General features: G+C 40.8%; 1 protein-coding gene across 6 annotated transcripts in view; it reads left to right on the plus strand.

The window, feature by feature from the left end:
• The window catches only part of DLG2 (discs large MAGUK scaffold protein 2), an 831,288-nt gene that overhangs the window by 296,788 nt on the left and 516,955 nt on the right, over positions 1 to 17,545 (plus strand). For all 6 annotated transcript variants that reach the window (XM_059838484.1, XM_059838487.1, XM_059838482.1 and 3 more), the window contains one exon: positions 8,707 to 8,868. In XM_059838484.1, coding sequence (XP_059694467.1) covers positions 8,707 to 8,868 — 162 coding nt within the window. The remainder of the gene's footprint in view (positions 1 to 8,706; positions 8,869 to 17,545) is intronic.

A 17,545-nucleotide genomic window follows, 5' to 3' on the forward strand; every position in this document is an offset into this window, starting at 1 on the left:
TCTGTGGCCATATATTGTAATGTAGTATTATAATATGCATCAACTCTATTACATTTTTAATTATATGGTTACTTTTGTTTTCATGGGCTTTCTGCTTCTTTCAGTACATGGAGAGGTACTTCATATGGCATATTACATTCAACATATGCCTTCATGCATTATTTAATGCAAGCAGTTCCAGCTGCTCCATTATTAATTTTTTCATTGGTTTTCCTGTTACACTGAGGGGACCCTATCAATGTAAGGAAGTACCTGAAGGGAGGGTGTGAGGAGGAGGGAGCCAGGCTCTGCTCACTGGTACCGAGCAGTGGGACAAGAGGCACAGGCAGAAATGAGGAAGAACTTCTTTAGTGTGCAGGTGACCGAGGGCACAGGATGCCATGGTATTTCTCCTGTACAAAGTCCAGGTCTCACTGATTTCAGCTGAAGCTGCTGATACTCAGCACTTCTGCAAAAATTGGCCATCTGTGGCTTGCAGGGCATTTTAAAGTGAGGAATATCTCAGTTCTACAGCTGTGGAAAGTTATGTTTTGCGAAAAGCCTAGCAAAGAGCGAGAGTTCTGTGGTAAAAGCAAGAATAAAAGCAGTTATCTACAATAGCATTCACCTGTCTTAGCCTGAGAGCATCCTGTTGCCTGGTAGAGCCTTTCAGCAGAATCCCCCTGTTTCTATGAAAAATGATACTGGAATCCCACAGACACATAATTCCTGTGTGAAGCCAGGGGAGTAGGTTTCAGCTGCAACACACAAATGGCTTGCTGTGTCACGTGCCGCTGGACTAAATTAAAATATATATCTTTGGTACAGAAAACACAAAAGGGGCAAGCCACTAGTTCTGTAGTTTTTTCTTGTTTCTCTTTTATCCTTTGTTTCAGGCAATGCTAATACATTATTTATTTATAACAGTCCATGATTACTTTGTACTCTTCTGATGTAAACCTCGGGTGTCAGTTTTGCCAGGCTGCTTTGCCACCGCAGGCTTATTGGCAGGGAAACTGAGACATGGCAACTGATGGCATTTCCCAGGTCTGCCTCTCCAAATGCTCTGCTGTAACCTCAGCACAGTCCTCTCCCATGCCAGAAGCTTCTTTTTCAGGCAGGGAAGAGGTGGAAAAAGAGAATTTGTGAGGCTCAGTGCCTCTGTGCTGGGGATCAATGGGGATGTATATGTAGGGCTGCACGGGGAGCTGCAGGGGAAAAGGAAGGAGTTGCAGAGGCATGAAGGCTCCTAAAGCAATTGGGGGAACATGGACGTACCAGAAAAATAAATGCTTTGAGTGGAATAATTGAAGACTATAAAAAGAAGTAAGCCAGTGATGTTACTGCAGGACTGAGGGATAGAGAAGTGGCTACTGCCTGATGCTGATAAATGGTGCAGTTTCACCCACATCTTTCCTTTGCCCCCCTTAGATAAACAATCAGTATTCGCTGGATTTTCTTTTTCTCTTGTTACTGATTTTTGTACTCTGCAGCCACGTTCACCATTTAATCCAAGCAAAGCCACCCTCTTAGGATGTCTTTTTGTATATTGGCACTTCAAGTTAAAAATCTATTTTAAATTATTGGATAGCAAGTAGCAGCCTCCAGAGGGCTAAACTGATGCTGTTAACAGGTCCAAAATGTGATGCAGCATATGGAGCTGAATACCTCATGGTACAGATTTGCATGCAGGCGGTTTTAATTAGGATTTAGAATTCCTGGAGGAATGCAGCATTCTGGGCTAGTCTCAATCTTGTCAATACATAGTGGTTTTGTTCATTCTAAAGCTCACTAAAACTGATAGATTCCTACTTGCTTGTAATTTTTTGTTACTTTTATGAACTGTTTGAACTTTTTTCCATCTGTCATCTTTATGTACAATCACTGCTTCTTTATGTATGCTTACTACAAAAGGTTGCTGTCTTTTTTTTTTTTTTAATAATTTTATATCAGGTCAGTTCAAAAGAAGACTCGTTTGAAGTTTTATGACATTGCATAAATACTTATTTTTTCCCTGCAACATATCATAGTTCAAAGTGAGATTATGCTTTAACTCGATGGTTACTGTGCCATCTTGTGAGGAAAAGGTGCAACTACCTCCAGCTGACGAAATGAAGAGGTACTTAGCTAATGCCCATCTCACTTCTTTTTCATCATGAAAAATAAAATCTTTTAGGGTTTAAAAAAATATATTATAAGAATACCGTGAAACATATTTGTTCCACTGCATTATAATTGCCTTTTTTTTTTTTTTTTCAATAAGCATATACTCCCTGCTATGGGCAAAAACCTGGTGCTTTCAATAAACTGAGATAACAAATTATAGGGTTTTTTCTCCTTCTTAAAAAAAAAAAAATTAACTTCTGGTTGTACTAAATGGAAAATACATGCAAATTCTCAGTATTCAGCACTGATAATGTTCTTTCTGTGAGCTAATTTGGCTCTTAGAGGAAACCTTTTGTCTTCTAAAATTCACTATGTGTTTCTCAGAGATAGCACACTGTAAATCACCCAAAGTACTGCTAGCTATTACACTGAGAGAGACAAAAACCTCGGTCCTGACTTCAGAAAGACTGCTTTACCCTGGAACATTTGTGAGGAAAAAATCAGACCAAATCATTAAAAAGAAATTACAATAGCATCAGCAAACCTACAAACTTATGTTTAAATAATGATAATTATCATTGCTATTAAAGTCAGTTTAAGTGCACTAGATTTTGGACTAAAAGAGCAGACTGGAAAAATCCCCTAAGTTCTACTACTGCATAATGAACTGATTCTCTCTGTGACCTTGGACAAGTTGCTGCGTTTCTGTGCCTAATTTTACCCACCTTTAGATGATGCACATCAACAGGATGTTATCAGTCTTGACTGCCACTTGTAAAGCTCTTGGGCTTCTTGGATGGAAGGTATTGCTGTGATATAGTGACAAGCTTGTTGGAAATCTACTTGATAAGCAAAAGAGCAAGTCATTCACAATAAGTATAATTATTCAATGATTTAAGCTTCCTAATCTACTTCCACAGTCTTGGCAAGCAGATTGTGATTTCTTCCATTTTATATAATGAGAAGAGTATTTTTTTCTCTTTTTACTCTATAGATTGATTGCAAATATTCAGAATTCAAGCTGTGTTGCTCGTTTGCAATCAGTTGGATGAGTAATATTATTTCTGCTCATGATTGGATGAATGCCCAATGATTTGTGTGTACAAATTGTAAAGTTTGTTTTCCAAAGATGCTCATTGGTATGACATTGAAATTTGCTGCCTTTGGAGAGCAGTAACAGTAAAATTTAACACACTGAAGACCAATGAAAAAACTGAGCACCAAAGTAGGACAAGGTGACATTAATATTTTTTTGGTGGGATTTTGCTGATTCCTCATTAGTCTAAATGGACCAAGCCCATTATGCTTTTTTGTTGTTGTTGTTGACTGCTAATACTGAGAAAAAAATCCCAGAATCCTAGAATGTCTTGAGTTGGAAGAAACCTTATAGATTACCTACTTCCAACTCTCCTGTCATGGGCAGGGACACCTTCCACTAGACCAGGTTGCTCAGAGCCCCATCCAACCTGGCCTTGAACACTTCCAGGGATGGAGCATCCAAAACCTCTCTCAGAAAATCCAGTGTGTTGAATCCTAGACCTAATCTCATGCAGAAGGTTGCTGATGCTTGCCCTGTTCAAAAGCAGCTCCCATGTCCAGGTTTCCAGCAGATGCCCAGCAATGGAGCTAACCTACCTGGGAGCTGCAAAGAAGCTCAGATGCTGGTTTGAGAGAAAAGGCAAATGAGTGAGAATTAGGAGGAAGGTAGTACTGGGACCCAGTTGCATACCTTGCCTATTTCCAGATTGCAGTGGGACAACTGGATCTGTAAGAGGTCATTGTTTCATGTGGGAAATTTTCTGCAGAAATTCCTTTTCCTGTGGTCTCACTGTTAAATGGGTTATATGAAGAATCACAGCTCATAAGGAGCAGAAGTCTGGCCCCTCATTAGGAGGACTGTGAAAGAGAAATTGTGATCGAGACTTGAAATGCTGGCGTGTAACAGCTAAAACTGGTAGTATTGCTATTGTTTCCCAAGATAAAACATAATATAATTGCCACTGGCTAGCACACTGGCTTTGAAGAGTGATTGGGAGGAGGATTCACTCCTGAATGGGTTATTATCTCATAGAATGTGGTGGTATTTTTTTTCCATTATTAACATCTATAAGCTGTACCTACTATGAAGGTTTGGCTGAGTGAAAAGCAGTGTTGCTTCTTTGCTTATGTGCCTCTTGAAAATTTCAGGGTGTTTTCTAGTAGGTCAAGAATCTCTGTAGATCAGGATTCACTGGCTGCTCATTTCATAGGGCGTTGTAGTGTCTGTGACCCCCCCGACACATTTAGCTCCCTCGTTTTTCAGTCTCCGATGGCAAGCAGCAGGAACATGTGATGTATTGGAGCGTGGCCCAGCCAAAGAGCTGTGTAGAGAACCAGGGACGTGTGCTTTTGAATGGCTACGCCAGCTGGGCCACATTCAGCAGCTTAGGTCAATTTGACCTGATATAAATTGAAATGTTCTATATGCATTTTCTGCAAACTGATGGCAACAGCAAAAAAGAAAAAATAAACAACAAACATTTGTAAAAATACCAGTTCCCTTTGGCCCAAAATTGGATGACAAATTCCAACCTATCTGTCAATCTGTCAAAGATAGGTCATAAGAACATCTGTATTCCCATACCAGTGCAGTCCTCTGGCTATTGTAACTTGAGAACTGCCTTTGTTGAAATTTAAGGTGTTTGACCATTGCCTCCTGCTGGCTTCATGTAGTGAAGTTCTGTCTAGCTGACATCTCTTTGGCAATCACAGCCTTGGAAATGCTCCTTTAGACAGTATGATGTGAGGAGCAGTGGTGCTGTAATAACCTCACACTGCAAAGAGAATCAAGAGAATAAAAAGGCACGTTCATATTAAAAATTCACAGCAGCTCACTCCACACCCCCATTATAGGTAATTACAGAGGATTTTAAATATCTGATGCTGGTTGGCAGCGTACAATACCCTGTCAGCAGCAGGCACTGATTTGTAATTTAATTATCATAAGACATCCACCTGTTCTTTTGTCAAATGAAGAGTAGCATTTCCGTGCAATCATGCTTTTCCCTCCAGAAATGTGAATTAGTCCTTAGAGAAAGGTTTCTAGGGAATGGGTTTTTTTCAAGGACATTTGCAGGACCCCATCAGAGCAGGATGATGGAGATGAATGGGGCATTTCTGCAGGAGTGTCTTAATTCTGGTTTGGTATTTTCAGCCTTACCACTGGCTTTTTGCTGTGTCAAGCTGTTTTGGTTCACAGCTGAAAGCATTTCAATGAAGAGATGCTGTAGGAGGAAAGATGTATGAAAATCAAGGAGTTTGGTGCTAAGAACATAAGGGGCAAACCCATAGAAGGATTGACCCAGAAATGCTCTAGGCTTATATTTTGTGAAGAAGGGGAGGCTGGGCTTGGGATAGGAGGGAGACAAAGACAAATAGAAGAGTGGAAATCTGTTCTGTAAACTTTTCAGTTGATGGCATATGAACATGGATATTACTGAAGTTATAGTGGGAATATGCATTTATTGGATAAATAGATCAATTCAAATTATAAAGCAAGTCTATAACTGGAGATCCACACAAGTGTTCTCTTTGGGAGCACAGGGCTCAGGGTGAATCAATTTCCTCTGGGCTTTGGCTCCCGTTTATGCAACAGCTACACTGCAGTGCGGAGATGGGGAAAGGAATTACTGATGGTCACAGAGATGTTCTCTCTTTAGGGCCTCATCACACTGCTTCTGGCAGTGTAAAACTGCAAAAGTCATCTGAAAAAAATAGCATGTATGTTACATATATAAACACACACATTGTGTGTGAATGTAGTTATATATAGTCATGTATGAATTATATAGAATCAAATTAATCATATAAAAAGAAATATATAAATATAGAATAAATCATAGAATCATAAAATGGTTTGGGTTGGAAGGGACCTTAAAGATTCAACCCCCTGCAAGGGCAGGGATGGCATCCACTAAATGAGATTGCTTAGGGCCCCATCCAACCTAGGCTTGAACATCCCTTACAAGGATGGGGCATCTACAAACACCTTGTGGAGTTTCATCCTGACATCCCTTACAAGGATGGGGCATCTACAAACACCCTGTGGAGTTTCATCCTGTTCTAATGCTTCATCACACTGAGGAAGAATTTCTTCCTAATATGTAATCTGAACCTCTTCCAGTTTAAAACCATTCCCCCTTATCCTGTCACTACATGCCTATATAAAAAATCCCTCTCCCTCCATTATATAAGCATCTTTAAAGTACTGAAAGGTCTCACCCTGAAACCTTCTCTTCTCTAGGCTGAACAACAAGTCTCTTTCAGCCTATCTTCATAGGAGAGGTGCTCCATCCTTCTGATCCTATTCATAACCCTCTTCTGGATCTGCTGTAATAGGTACAGAGGAGGGAATGCCTTTCTTGTGCTGAGGACCCCAGAGCTGGATGCAGTGCTCCAGGTGGGGTGCAACAAGATCAGAGTACAGGGTGAGAATCATTTCCCTTGACCTGCAGGCCACTCCTCTTTTGCTGCAGCCCAGGACGAGGCTAGCTTTCTAGGCTGGGCATTCACTGTTGGCTTATGTCCAGCTTACCCTCCACAAGGACCTCCAAGTCCTATTTTGCAGTGCAGCTCTCAGTCGTTATTGTGGGAGGGACCCCACTCCTCCCACATCCACCCAGAAGATCAGGAACTTGTAAGAAATGGGAAGCCTGTGTATATATATGTGTATAGTTTTTTGTATCTGCAAAATGTTGCCAGCAGGACCAGAACAGTGATTGTCCCCCTGTAGTCACCAATGCTGAGGCCACACTGCGAATCCTGTGTTCAGTTTTGGTCCCCTCGCTGCAAGAAAGACACTAAGGTTCTGGAGCGTGGCCAGAGAAGGGCAATGGAGCTGGGGAAGGGTCTGGAGCACAAGGCTGATGAGGAGTGGCTGGGAAGTTGAGGTGTTTAGCCTGGAGAAAAGGAGCCTCCGGGGGGGACCTAATCACTCTCTACAACTGTCTAAAAGGAGGTTGCAGTGAGGTGGGGGTTGGTCTCTTTGCCAAATAACAGCTGATAGGATGAGAGGAAACAACCTCATGTTGTGCCAGGAGAGATTTAGATTAGACATTAGGAAAATTTTTGTCACTGAAAGGGCTGTCAAGCATTGCAACAGTCTGCCTGGGAAGGGCTTGACTCACCATCCCTGGAGGTATTTCGAAGTCGTGTATATGTGGCACTTGGGGACATAGTTTAGTGGTGGACTTGGCAGTGCTGGGTTGGATGGTTGGACTCACTGATCTTAAAGATCCTTTCCAATCTGAATGGTTCTGTGTTCTATGATAGATTTTCTCATGACTTCTGTCATTGCTGTCTTGTCTTCTTAAGAAGTAGCCACTGGACATTTCCATTTTCCCTATTCCTGAGTTAATGAGATGACTCTGGTATTCTGCTCTTATTTCTACTAATTATGTTTTAGCAAATGACTCACTTAAAAGAGGATGTCTCAGAGTAGTCGTCTTTTTAGAAGGAGTACTCACTCGATTAAAAAACTAATTGATTGCTTGTGGCTTAAATGATCTGTGTGCCAAGCCTTAAATGTGACATTGGCTGGAGTACTATGTATTAGACTGATGGCTTTTTGCCCAAGTAATATTTGGCTGGTGCCAGTCATTTCATATATTCATTAATTATGTTATCTGAAAAGTGAATATGTGAAGGGCTGCAGGCATATCCCAGAAAAGAAAAAGAGAATAAATCATGTCACATGTGTATTCTGAAAATAATTGGCAACTGACAAAACATTTCCATACATAAGATTGAAGGCAGGAATACACTGGGGTGGTTTCCTTAGGAGGGCTGAGTAAATGAAATAACACTCCATAGCTGAGTGGTCAAAGTGAAGTGGACAGAGAGGTCTGCTGCTTGGAGAGGTCTGCTTTGGGATGTTTTTGTACCTGGACTTCAGACTTATTTTTCTTATATGGCCATACAAATAAATCTTAGGCTTTCATCCAATAGCCCCCTCCTCAGGACACAACTGAGGGAATGGCACCTTTTTGCAAAACATTCTGGCTGGAGACCAGATCAGTTAATTTAATTTAATTTTAAGGGTTATATTCCTTGTTGTTACAAGCTTCATTTGGGATCTTGGACAAGCCCCTCATGTTGCCTCTCCATGGAAAAGAAGAGTGTAAGCATAGAACTTTACTGCAGTGGAATCTTCTGTGGGACTGTGCCTCTGTGGAAGTGTGTGTGTGTGCTCTCCAGCATCAGAGTACACACTGTCAAGTGGAAAATAACTCAAGTATTTTGCAGAGAAGGGCTATAGAACTCTAATTCCTAACACACAGGGATGTGAAATGTGATCTGACACTACAGCTTAGCTGATCATCATCTCTTTTTCTTTATTATCAGTGTGTCATCTCAAATGTATATTTGATGGTGAAAGTCTTGTGTATCAGTGACATATAGCACAGTTCTCTCTTTGATACAATGGTAAAAAAGAATGACTCATTCTCTCCAGAACACACTAGGAAATCCGATGATTATTGTCTACTGTATCGTATTTTTTTTTGTTATTCCACAATTATATTAAAATATAGGAATTACCTCCTGAGAACTTATTTGTTCTTCCTTGATGTTTTCTTCCTCTAGAAATATCGTTATCAAGATGAGGATGCTCCACATGACCATACTTTGCCTCGTTTAACCCACGAAGTGAGAGGCCCAGAGCTTGTTCATGTGTCAGAGAAGAACTTGTCTCAAATAGAGAATGTCCATGGATACGTCTTACAGTCGCACATTTCTCCTTTGAAGGTAGGATCCATACAACTCATGCCTTTAATCCTCAAGTATGAGAAAACGCATACCGTGAAATGCCTCCGAAACTTATTTTGTTGTACAAACAGACAAGCTGCTTTCTGAAATCTATCATTGCAGATTGATTTTCCTGTGATGGGTTTTTAAGGCTCACTGTAGTGGAACAGGTGACAGTGTAGTTGACAGAGCATTGTGTAGAAATGTGAGCTTTCTGCTTTGAGTGAGGCTTTTGCTCGAGTAAAAATAATTCCTGGCAAATTAGCCTGGTTTTCTGTATATTGTGAAAGGAATAATGCAAGTTTTTAGCCTCAATATCACGGTGATTTTGAAATGGCAGACTTCCCTTCCAGATGATCCTTGTTCAGAAATTAAAAAAAAATACTGTAAATGTAACTAGGTTTTTTCATCTCTCAGAAAGCTATATCTAATTCACAAGTTATGTCTGAAAAGGGAGCTCATTTGCCTCTATTCATATCCTGCTGCTCAAGCACTTGCAGTTTTCTGTGGGTTTTGATGCAATTCAGAGTGCTTTAGAGATATCCTTCTGTTAACTATGGCAACTATTTATAAAATACAGAAGCTTTAGCTGTACATGGGTCTGGTGTCCTCTGATATATCTTGTTGGGCAAAAATGTTTCTCTTTCTGGTGAACCTGTATAATAACCCGTATAATAAAAAGGAAACCATTCCTGAAAATTTACATTTGTCCTTTAATAAGAATGCAGTGGTTGGAAAATATTCCTACAGCTTCTCTTGTGGAAGGAGCATAGATGCAGTGATTAGCATGATGGGTTTTCTATTTTAGTTTCTACTAGGCCTGGGAAGGGGGGAAAAAAGAATAATATTCTTTACTACAGGCAGTGATGTTCTGGCTAATAGTTTTATTCCAGCAATTATCTAAGCAGCAAACAAGGCAGATGGGCTTTGCTCCCTCTGGTGCTCAAAGCCTGTGAAATGGGCACTGCTTGCCTAGCACAGTGTTTACAGTGTGGTTGCAAGTGAAAGGGAGTGTTTATTATTAAAGATTGATGTGTCTATAGCTGGTGTTCATTGAGCCTGTGTGGAATAGCCATGCAAATCGATCTTTGTCCTCTGCTCTTGCTGGCCCTGTGTTTAGTTTGTATGATGTTCGTCTTTTCAGGTTTTAGCAATTGTCTGGTTTACTTACCTAACTTTTTCTGCAGAAGCCAACAGTACCAAGCAGTGATAGATCATCCTGTGCTGAGGTTATCACTTTAGTTACTTGGAAAGGATTATCTCCATGAGGCCTCTGTCTAGCATCAGGGAAAAATCACAGACCAAGCAATTTCTGGCCTGGAAAGGAAACATCCCTGTTCCTCTAGGACTCCTTTAGTTTTGTAATTACAATGGTGTTTCTTGTTCATGAGGGTCAAAACCAGATATTATTCTTCACATTTGGAGACTTTCAAGTAAGGCTACATAATCCAAGCTGAGGGTGTAACAATGATGACAAAAAGCTTGTTGGGAAGTGAGGGTATAACCAGACATGCACAACAGCCTTGAAACAGCTCCCAGTCTAATTTGTTCTTGTAACAGGACAAAGTTGTTTTCTGCTTCTGTTTTCTGAAGTGATGGTAGAACAGGAGCTGTATAGTATTTCCTCTTGGAAATCAGTGTCTCCTGCCAGTTCTCCCTCCAGCATGAGGATTTTTTTGTCTTTGACTCAGTCCCTTTCCCTTCTTTCCTTCAGATTCACAGTGTCTTATATCTGCCACTCAATAGTCTCATGCCTGCCATTTAATCTAAATTTAGCTGTTTGTCTCTTCAAATGGCTTTGAAGTTCCCGCTTCCTTTCTCCTGCTGTCTATGTCCCATCTTTTAACCTCCAGTAGAGAATTAGCTCAGGAGGCTGGAAGAATTCTTCTGCTAGAGCTCATGGCATTTTGTTGCCCTTCCTATCCAAAACACCTGCTTTGGATTCACTTTTATTGTTGGCAGTTGACAGAAATGCCTGTTCAGAAGCTTTTGGTCACAGTGATTTCCACATAGTGGAGAAATAGTATTGTGAACACTCCAAAATATAGTCAGAATCAGTTATTATTCTGCCATCTTCTCAGAAGTATTGTGTGAACATGGCTGCACTGAATAATGGCAAAAACTGCCTCTCAACCCATAGCACACCTTCCTCGGGAAATGTAAAATACTGGATTCTTAAAGATTAACTGGAAAATAATGCCTGCAATTTAAATATTTCATTGGCTCCAGTGAGAAGTGGAACTGCTGGAATCTTGTTTTGAGGAGAAATAACAAGTACTGTGGTCCAAATACTGCCTGGTAATTTCTAAGGAGTGAGAAGACACTGGTGATTTCAGCAGGATAATGCTGTCAGGAAACTCCACCAAGAACTTTTGACTTGTTCTGCCTCACTTTTATCATTACAGGTCAGAGTATTTGGTGCAAAGGGAAAATATGTGTACATGAAAGTCATTAGTCCGCTTCTACCAAGTGCTGAGGAATGCATTTGGTGCAGTTTCTGGTGCTGGGAGTGTGACTGTTAGAGTGTGTGAATGGTCAGACTGGGAAGTTTCCTTAACACCAAGCCAGGGATCACATCATATCCTGTGTGCTATTAACACTGTCCATCTGACCACTCACCCAGGCCAGCAAGCACGGTTGCTGCCTGGTTTGGTGGGGTTAAGTCACTGCCTGGCTGCATTTCACTGCCTGAATTTCTCCATAGGGACTGCAGCACCAGGCTCCACCTCTCCAGCAAGCTGTGAAGCAGTCTTTGGTGTTTAGTGGTGGCAGATGCCCTGATGACAGTATGATTACCCAATATTTGTTTTGAAATAGTATCTTAAAAATAAAATGTTTGAGCATAAGAATAATCTAGGTAAGATGCTTTGGAACCGAAATGTTGTCCCAAGACCAAGCCACATGTCCATCCCAATCACATCACTTTTCCTAAGTGACTTGACTTTGGCAGAATAAGAGTTGCTTGTTCCCATATATTTTTGTTCATTTGGAAAGAAATCTGCAGAGATCATGCAGTTATAAAACTTCCCTTTGGGATGGCTGATTATATCCCTCACAACGGACTGGAGCTCGCAGCCATCTGTGGAAGCCATAGGTGTTACACCTTGTCTGTGCATGTTGACTGCTTGCTACCATCACCCTGCTCCCCAGTTCTCAGTGAACATCTCAGTTCGCATCCATAACCCACCTTGTCAGTCTGAGAACAGGCTGGCATGATTACAGAGGAAGGTTGTGCGGATGGTTGGTAAGTTCAAGGAGAGAAATCATGGGCCTGTCTATTCCCCTGTGTACATCTTCAGGTAAAACCTTCCAGGGATTCTTGAAACATTTTCTGACACTCAAAATGGATGCATTCAGGCCATATTTTTATCAACACCCGTGATTCAAAATGCCTGATATGGGCCATGTTTGCATAGAACAGATGCATATTAAATTTTGAAGCATACAAATTCTTAAAGAATTTGGCAGTAATCTTATATTTCAGATTGTGTGGCTTGATGTAGTCCAGAAACACCCTAGTGGAGCTCATTGTTATTAGATTATTAGATCGGATATAAGGAAAAAATTCTTTACTGTGAGGGTGGTAAGGCACAGCCACAGATTTCCCAGAGAAGCTGGGGATGCCCCATCCCTGGAAATATTCAAGGTCAGGCTGGATGGGGCTTTAAGCACCCTGGTCTAGTGGGAGGTGTCCCTGCTCATGGCAGGGGACTGGAACTAGATGGTCTTTAAGATGATCCCTCCCAACCCAACCCTTCTATGATTCTATGATTCCATGATTCTATGATCACTGATTAACTCAGGAAGTTGTTTTGGAAACCAAACTATAAAACTTATTTCCTTCAACACCCTTGCACTTGCTTCATGTGCTGAATAATAAGAAATGTGGTCCTCATAGTGTCTGAAAATCTCTTTGAGACACACAGATACTGATTATGATAAATATTGTTTAGAAATGTGAATAGATTTTCTGAAATTGAATGTAGGCATGTTTTTTCTTATCTTCCAAGTACCTAAAATCTAGTATGCACTAGCCAGATAACTCCCTTTCAGAAGATAATAATGAGCAAGAACAGTTTTGCTGCAAACCAGACTTTCTTATAATTTCCATGTCTTTTTCACTTCTTCACCTTATTGTATTTTGCATTAACTTTTTGCTTTTCTATTTTCCTGTAGCATTTCATGTGCAGTCAACTTAGTTTTGAAAAATGCCTAATTTTAGAAAGCTTCAAACTCCTGATAAAGGTTGATCTGCTTATTGGTGTGCAAAAGATAAAATTTTCAACAGCTTAAGCAACTTTGAATGTCAAACCCTGAAGTTGTAAAGGAAGTTTTCAGTTATGTGGATGTATTAACATTTGGGAAAATGCTAGCATTGCAGAAGTTTTGTTATAGTTGCCATATTAAGATAATAAATGTTCTTTTCAATTTATGGAGGTGATGGAATTGCCTTTTAATAATCTCTTAAAGGAAAAAAGTCTGTAGTGTAATGGAAAGTGGATTTAAAATAATTTTCTTGCACTTCCCCTTGTTTGACACGAGGTGGTGTAGTAAGCTCAGAATTCTTTGGTTGCATCTGTAAAGCTTCATGATATACTACTGAGAATTTTCTTAGATGCCTTAGAAAGTACTAATTCAGTAAAAAGTGCCTTGTGAATCCCTGGTGTTTTGGGAAATCTGAATTCAACACAACTGTACCTGAAAATCAGAGGCACAAGTTCTGTCTCTAAATTAAATATGTGCCTCTTCCCCTTCCTCCCAGGAACAGAGCTAATCAGTGTTCATTAAATGAATGATAACTCTGACTCCTAAATGAGCCTTTCTAGTATTATTGTGATGTTAGATTTATTTTTGGTTTTCAGTATACTCCACTTTGTTAAGATAAGCTGAAAAGTAAAAATCCTTGTAAGGATCTCACATCTCCATGGTTGTCTGAACATTTTAAATGTCAGGCTATTCCAGCTATCTCCATTTCCTCATTTAATGCCAGATTCAACTATAAGCATTAGTGGAAATAGAGCAAAAACCAGGTAAATAACTATCCTAAGCTAAGTTACTTTCAAACAAGAATGATCAGTAATGATCATCTTCAGTAGCCTCATTTTTCTGGAAAGGGTCACACTGGCTGTTACTCCTTTTATTTCTGCAGGATGGTGTCCTGCAGCTCATCTGGGTTGCTGACAGCTTGCAGAAAGTCAGGATTGATGGGATGACTTTCCAGTGGAGAGAGGAGAAAAACCATCTCCGCATGGAACAAATGGGCTCAGCAGTCTACAAAGTTAAGGTTTTCCACGAATTGGCATTTGTACAAATTGCTTTACAGAAGGAGGGCTGCGTCTCCCAATGCCAGAGCACATAGATTTTTTTTTTTTTTTTCCTAATGGCAGGAAGCCCTGTCTTACCCATTACTTGAGTCATAGAATCAAAGAATCATTTAGGCTGGAAAAGACCTCTGAGATCATCGAGTCCAAATGATTGAGATTCTGACAGATCACGACCTTGTCAACTAGACCATGGTGCTAAGCGTCACATCCAGTCATTTCTTGAACACCTCTAGGGGTGGTGACTACCACTTCCCTGGGAAGTTCATTCCGATGTTTAACAACCCTTTCATGAAGAAATTCATCCTGATATCCAGCCTGAATCTCTTGTGGCACAGGTTCAGTTGCTTGGGAGAAGAGGCCAACCAGCACCTGACTTTGGCCTCCTTTCAGGTGTAGTAGAGAGTGAGAAGGTCCTCCCTGAGCCTCCTTTTCTACAGGACAAACACCCCCAGCTCCCTCAGCCACTCCTCCTCAGCTTTGTGCTCCAAACCCTTCCCCAGCTCCCTTTCCCTTCTCTAGACACACTTCAGGCCCCCAATGTCCTTCTTGTAGTGAGGGGCTCTGAACACAGGATTTGCAGTGAGACCTCACCAGTGCTGAGTCACTGTCCTGCTCCTGCTGGCCACACCAGTGCTGATCCAGGCCAGGGTGCCATTGGCCTCCTTGGCCACCTGGGCACTGCTGGCTCACGTTCAGCACCCCAGGGCCTTTTCCAATGGGCAGATTTCCAGCTATTCTTCCCCCAGCCTGTAGCCCTGCCTGGAATTGTTGTGCCCCAAGGGCAGGACCTTATAAAACTTCATGCTGTTGGTCTCAGCCCATCAATCCAGCCTGACCAGTTTTCCCTTCATAGCCTTCCTACCCTCCAGCAAAGCAACACTCTCACCTGTATTGGTGTCATCTGCAAATTTACCCTTGGTACCCTTATCCAGACCATCAGTAAAGGTATTAAACAGGACTGGACCCGATACAGAGCCCTTCACACCACTAGTGACCAGAAGATTCTTTGAGACGCTCTGTATCTAGTGTGGGAAGGATGTTTTGTTTCTGCTCCAAGGCAGATGTCTCTCTTTCCCAATTCCTATCTCCTAGTGAGTGTGTAGTATCCCTTGAATCTCAATCATTCTTCTTTTTATCCTCCTTAGTGCAGGAAGGTCATTCCTGTGAAGGCTTCTGGAATCCGTCACTTGCCCTTTCCTGTCTGTAATGAAATTTTTCCCCACCTCTGAAGCTTTCCCTGTCCAGGTGTGAGTCAGACCTCGCTACAGTGGTTGCTGTGCTTGTCCGACAAATTAACAAAGATGGGGAAAGAGGCTCTGAGGATGAGCCTGGATGATTAATGATTCTGTGGAAAACGTATTAGCCTGAGCTTCCTGGAAACTGTCATAAAGAGTAATTTTTTGTGTCTAAAAATGTAAATTAGACAAGAGCTATTTATTTCATGAATTAACATTGACTTCAATAAAAATTGAGTTCTGAAGACAATTTGGATAAATAAGGTCAAAATATTATATAGCTTTTTTTTTTCTTTTTTCAGATACAACAGTCTCATTTCACAATTCAACAAACTTTAGGACTATTTTTTTTGATAGTGAACTTTGAATAAAGACCAAAGTCATGCACTGGTCATAGGTACTGTGAAAATAACAAAGTCCAAGACTCTCCTGGTGTTGCAGTGGGCCTTGTGACCTGTAAATAAACTTGAGTTGTTGCTGCCCAGAGCTGGAAAACAGTATAAGGAAATTCACTCCCCTGACCTGTGGAGCTGTTTTGAAACATAGAATCACAGAATGGTTTGTGTGGAAAGGGACTTACAGATGATCTAGTTCCAACCCCCGCCTTAAGCAGGGACACCTTCCACTAGACCAGGTTTGAGCAATTGCAGGGAAGCCCTCTGCCCAGGCAATGTAAATAGCCCTAGCTTCCAGGGAACCAGGTTTGCACAGACAAAGCTGGTGGCTACAACTTTCAGCATTACTGTGTCTGTAGTTCCTGGTGTTTTGGGGGGATAATCTGTCTGTACCAAGAAATCATGTTTATTTTTCCAGAGCTGCTGAGATCCCTTAATTCCTACTAGTGGGGAAGAACCCTATGATAGAGATGAAGTTCAATCAGGGAAGAAAAGATTAAAAAAAAAGGCTGAATTTGCTTTAATTTCTGTGACTGAGGTGTGACAAAGAGTTGAGGCAGTGTCACAGCACAGGCTGTTCTTCCTGAGCGAAGATGCTGCTTTTCAGAGGCTCTTTAAAAGCTGTGGATGACTGAGAGGCTGAGGCTTTGTTACATGTCAGGAACAGCAGTCTGAAGTTTTCTCTTGCAGTTACAAAATTAATTGGGGTTATATAGAGGACATATTAATGTATGCATGAATATATTAACGAGCCATCTAAAATTTAATCTTGCATCCTTTTCTTTGCTTACACTGACTGCATTTCATGAGTATAGCTAATCTGCATGAAGCATTTTTTATCCCCAGGGTGGCTGAGCCCAGTAGCAATGATCTTATAAGAATACTTTTGATCACTGCCCTGGTAGCTTCCTAGCTTTTGTGTTGTGGAGTTGGTTTTTTGTCCTTTTTCCCCCCCTCTCTCCTTTTCAGTATGCAGTCACTGGCAAAGCCCCATGCTGCAGTCAGTGGATTCCACTGAATATTCAGTAGGTTGCTTCATTAAGACACAACACTTGTTACATGTTTAATCATGTACTGCTTTTCTCTTATCTCCTACTGTAACAGCAGATAAGCATATATCATACATCTCTATCTGTAATCTATGTTTTTTAATATAAAAATGCAGTCGGATTAGAAAGAGACAAAGGAAGCTCACAAATGTGCCTGTTCCTGCTCTTGAGGAAGTGGCAAAAGAAGCTCTGAATTTTGATTCTATTTCATTTTATTTCAAGGCAAAATAAGAAGCTTATAGATTAGCATTTTGAGTAATATTTTGTGTCTCATTTTCATGCGGGCAGGAATGTCTTTCATTTCTGAGTCCTTGTCTTACTGTAAAAAAATTCCTAAAATGGTACCAAAATTGAATGTAACGGTGAAGAACAGTTATTAGAGAAGAACTTTTTTTTTGTTTTGTCATCACAGCTAAGCCCATTGTTTTGTGTGCTTGATGTTTTGCCTTGGCTTTCTGATTGATGGCTTTCCACATGATTTATGTAGTTGCAGACAGTATCTTGTTATCTTTCTAGCTTCTGACAGAATAAAAAAGAAACCAAATAAAATTGCTTCTGTCAGTGGGTGATTTAATTGGAGAAATCTCAGCAACTTAAAGTAAACCTCAGGCAATGCAATCCTTTATTTTTTGGCAAAATAAAGGTTGTCCTCTGATGGACACAAGCAGAGCATG

This window comes from Haemorhous mexicanus, chromosome 2 (genome assembly GCF_027477595.1).
Source record: "Haemorhous mexicanus isolate bHaeMex1 chromosome 2, bHaeMex1.pri, whole genome shotgun sequence".
Lineage (NCBI taxonomy): Eukaryota > Metazoa > Chordata > Aves > Passeriformes > Fringillidae > Haemorhous > Haemorhous mexicanus.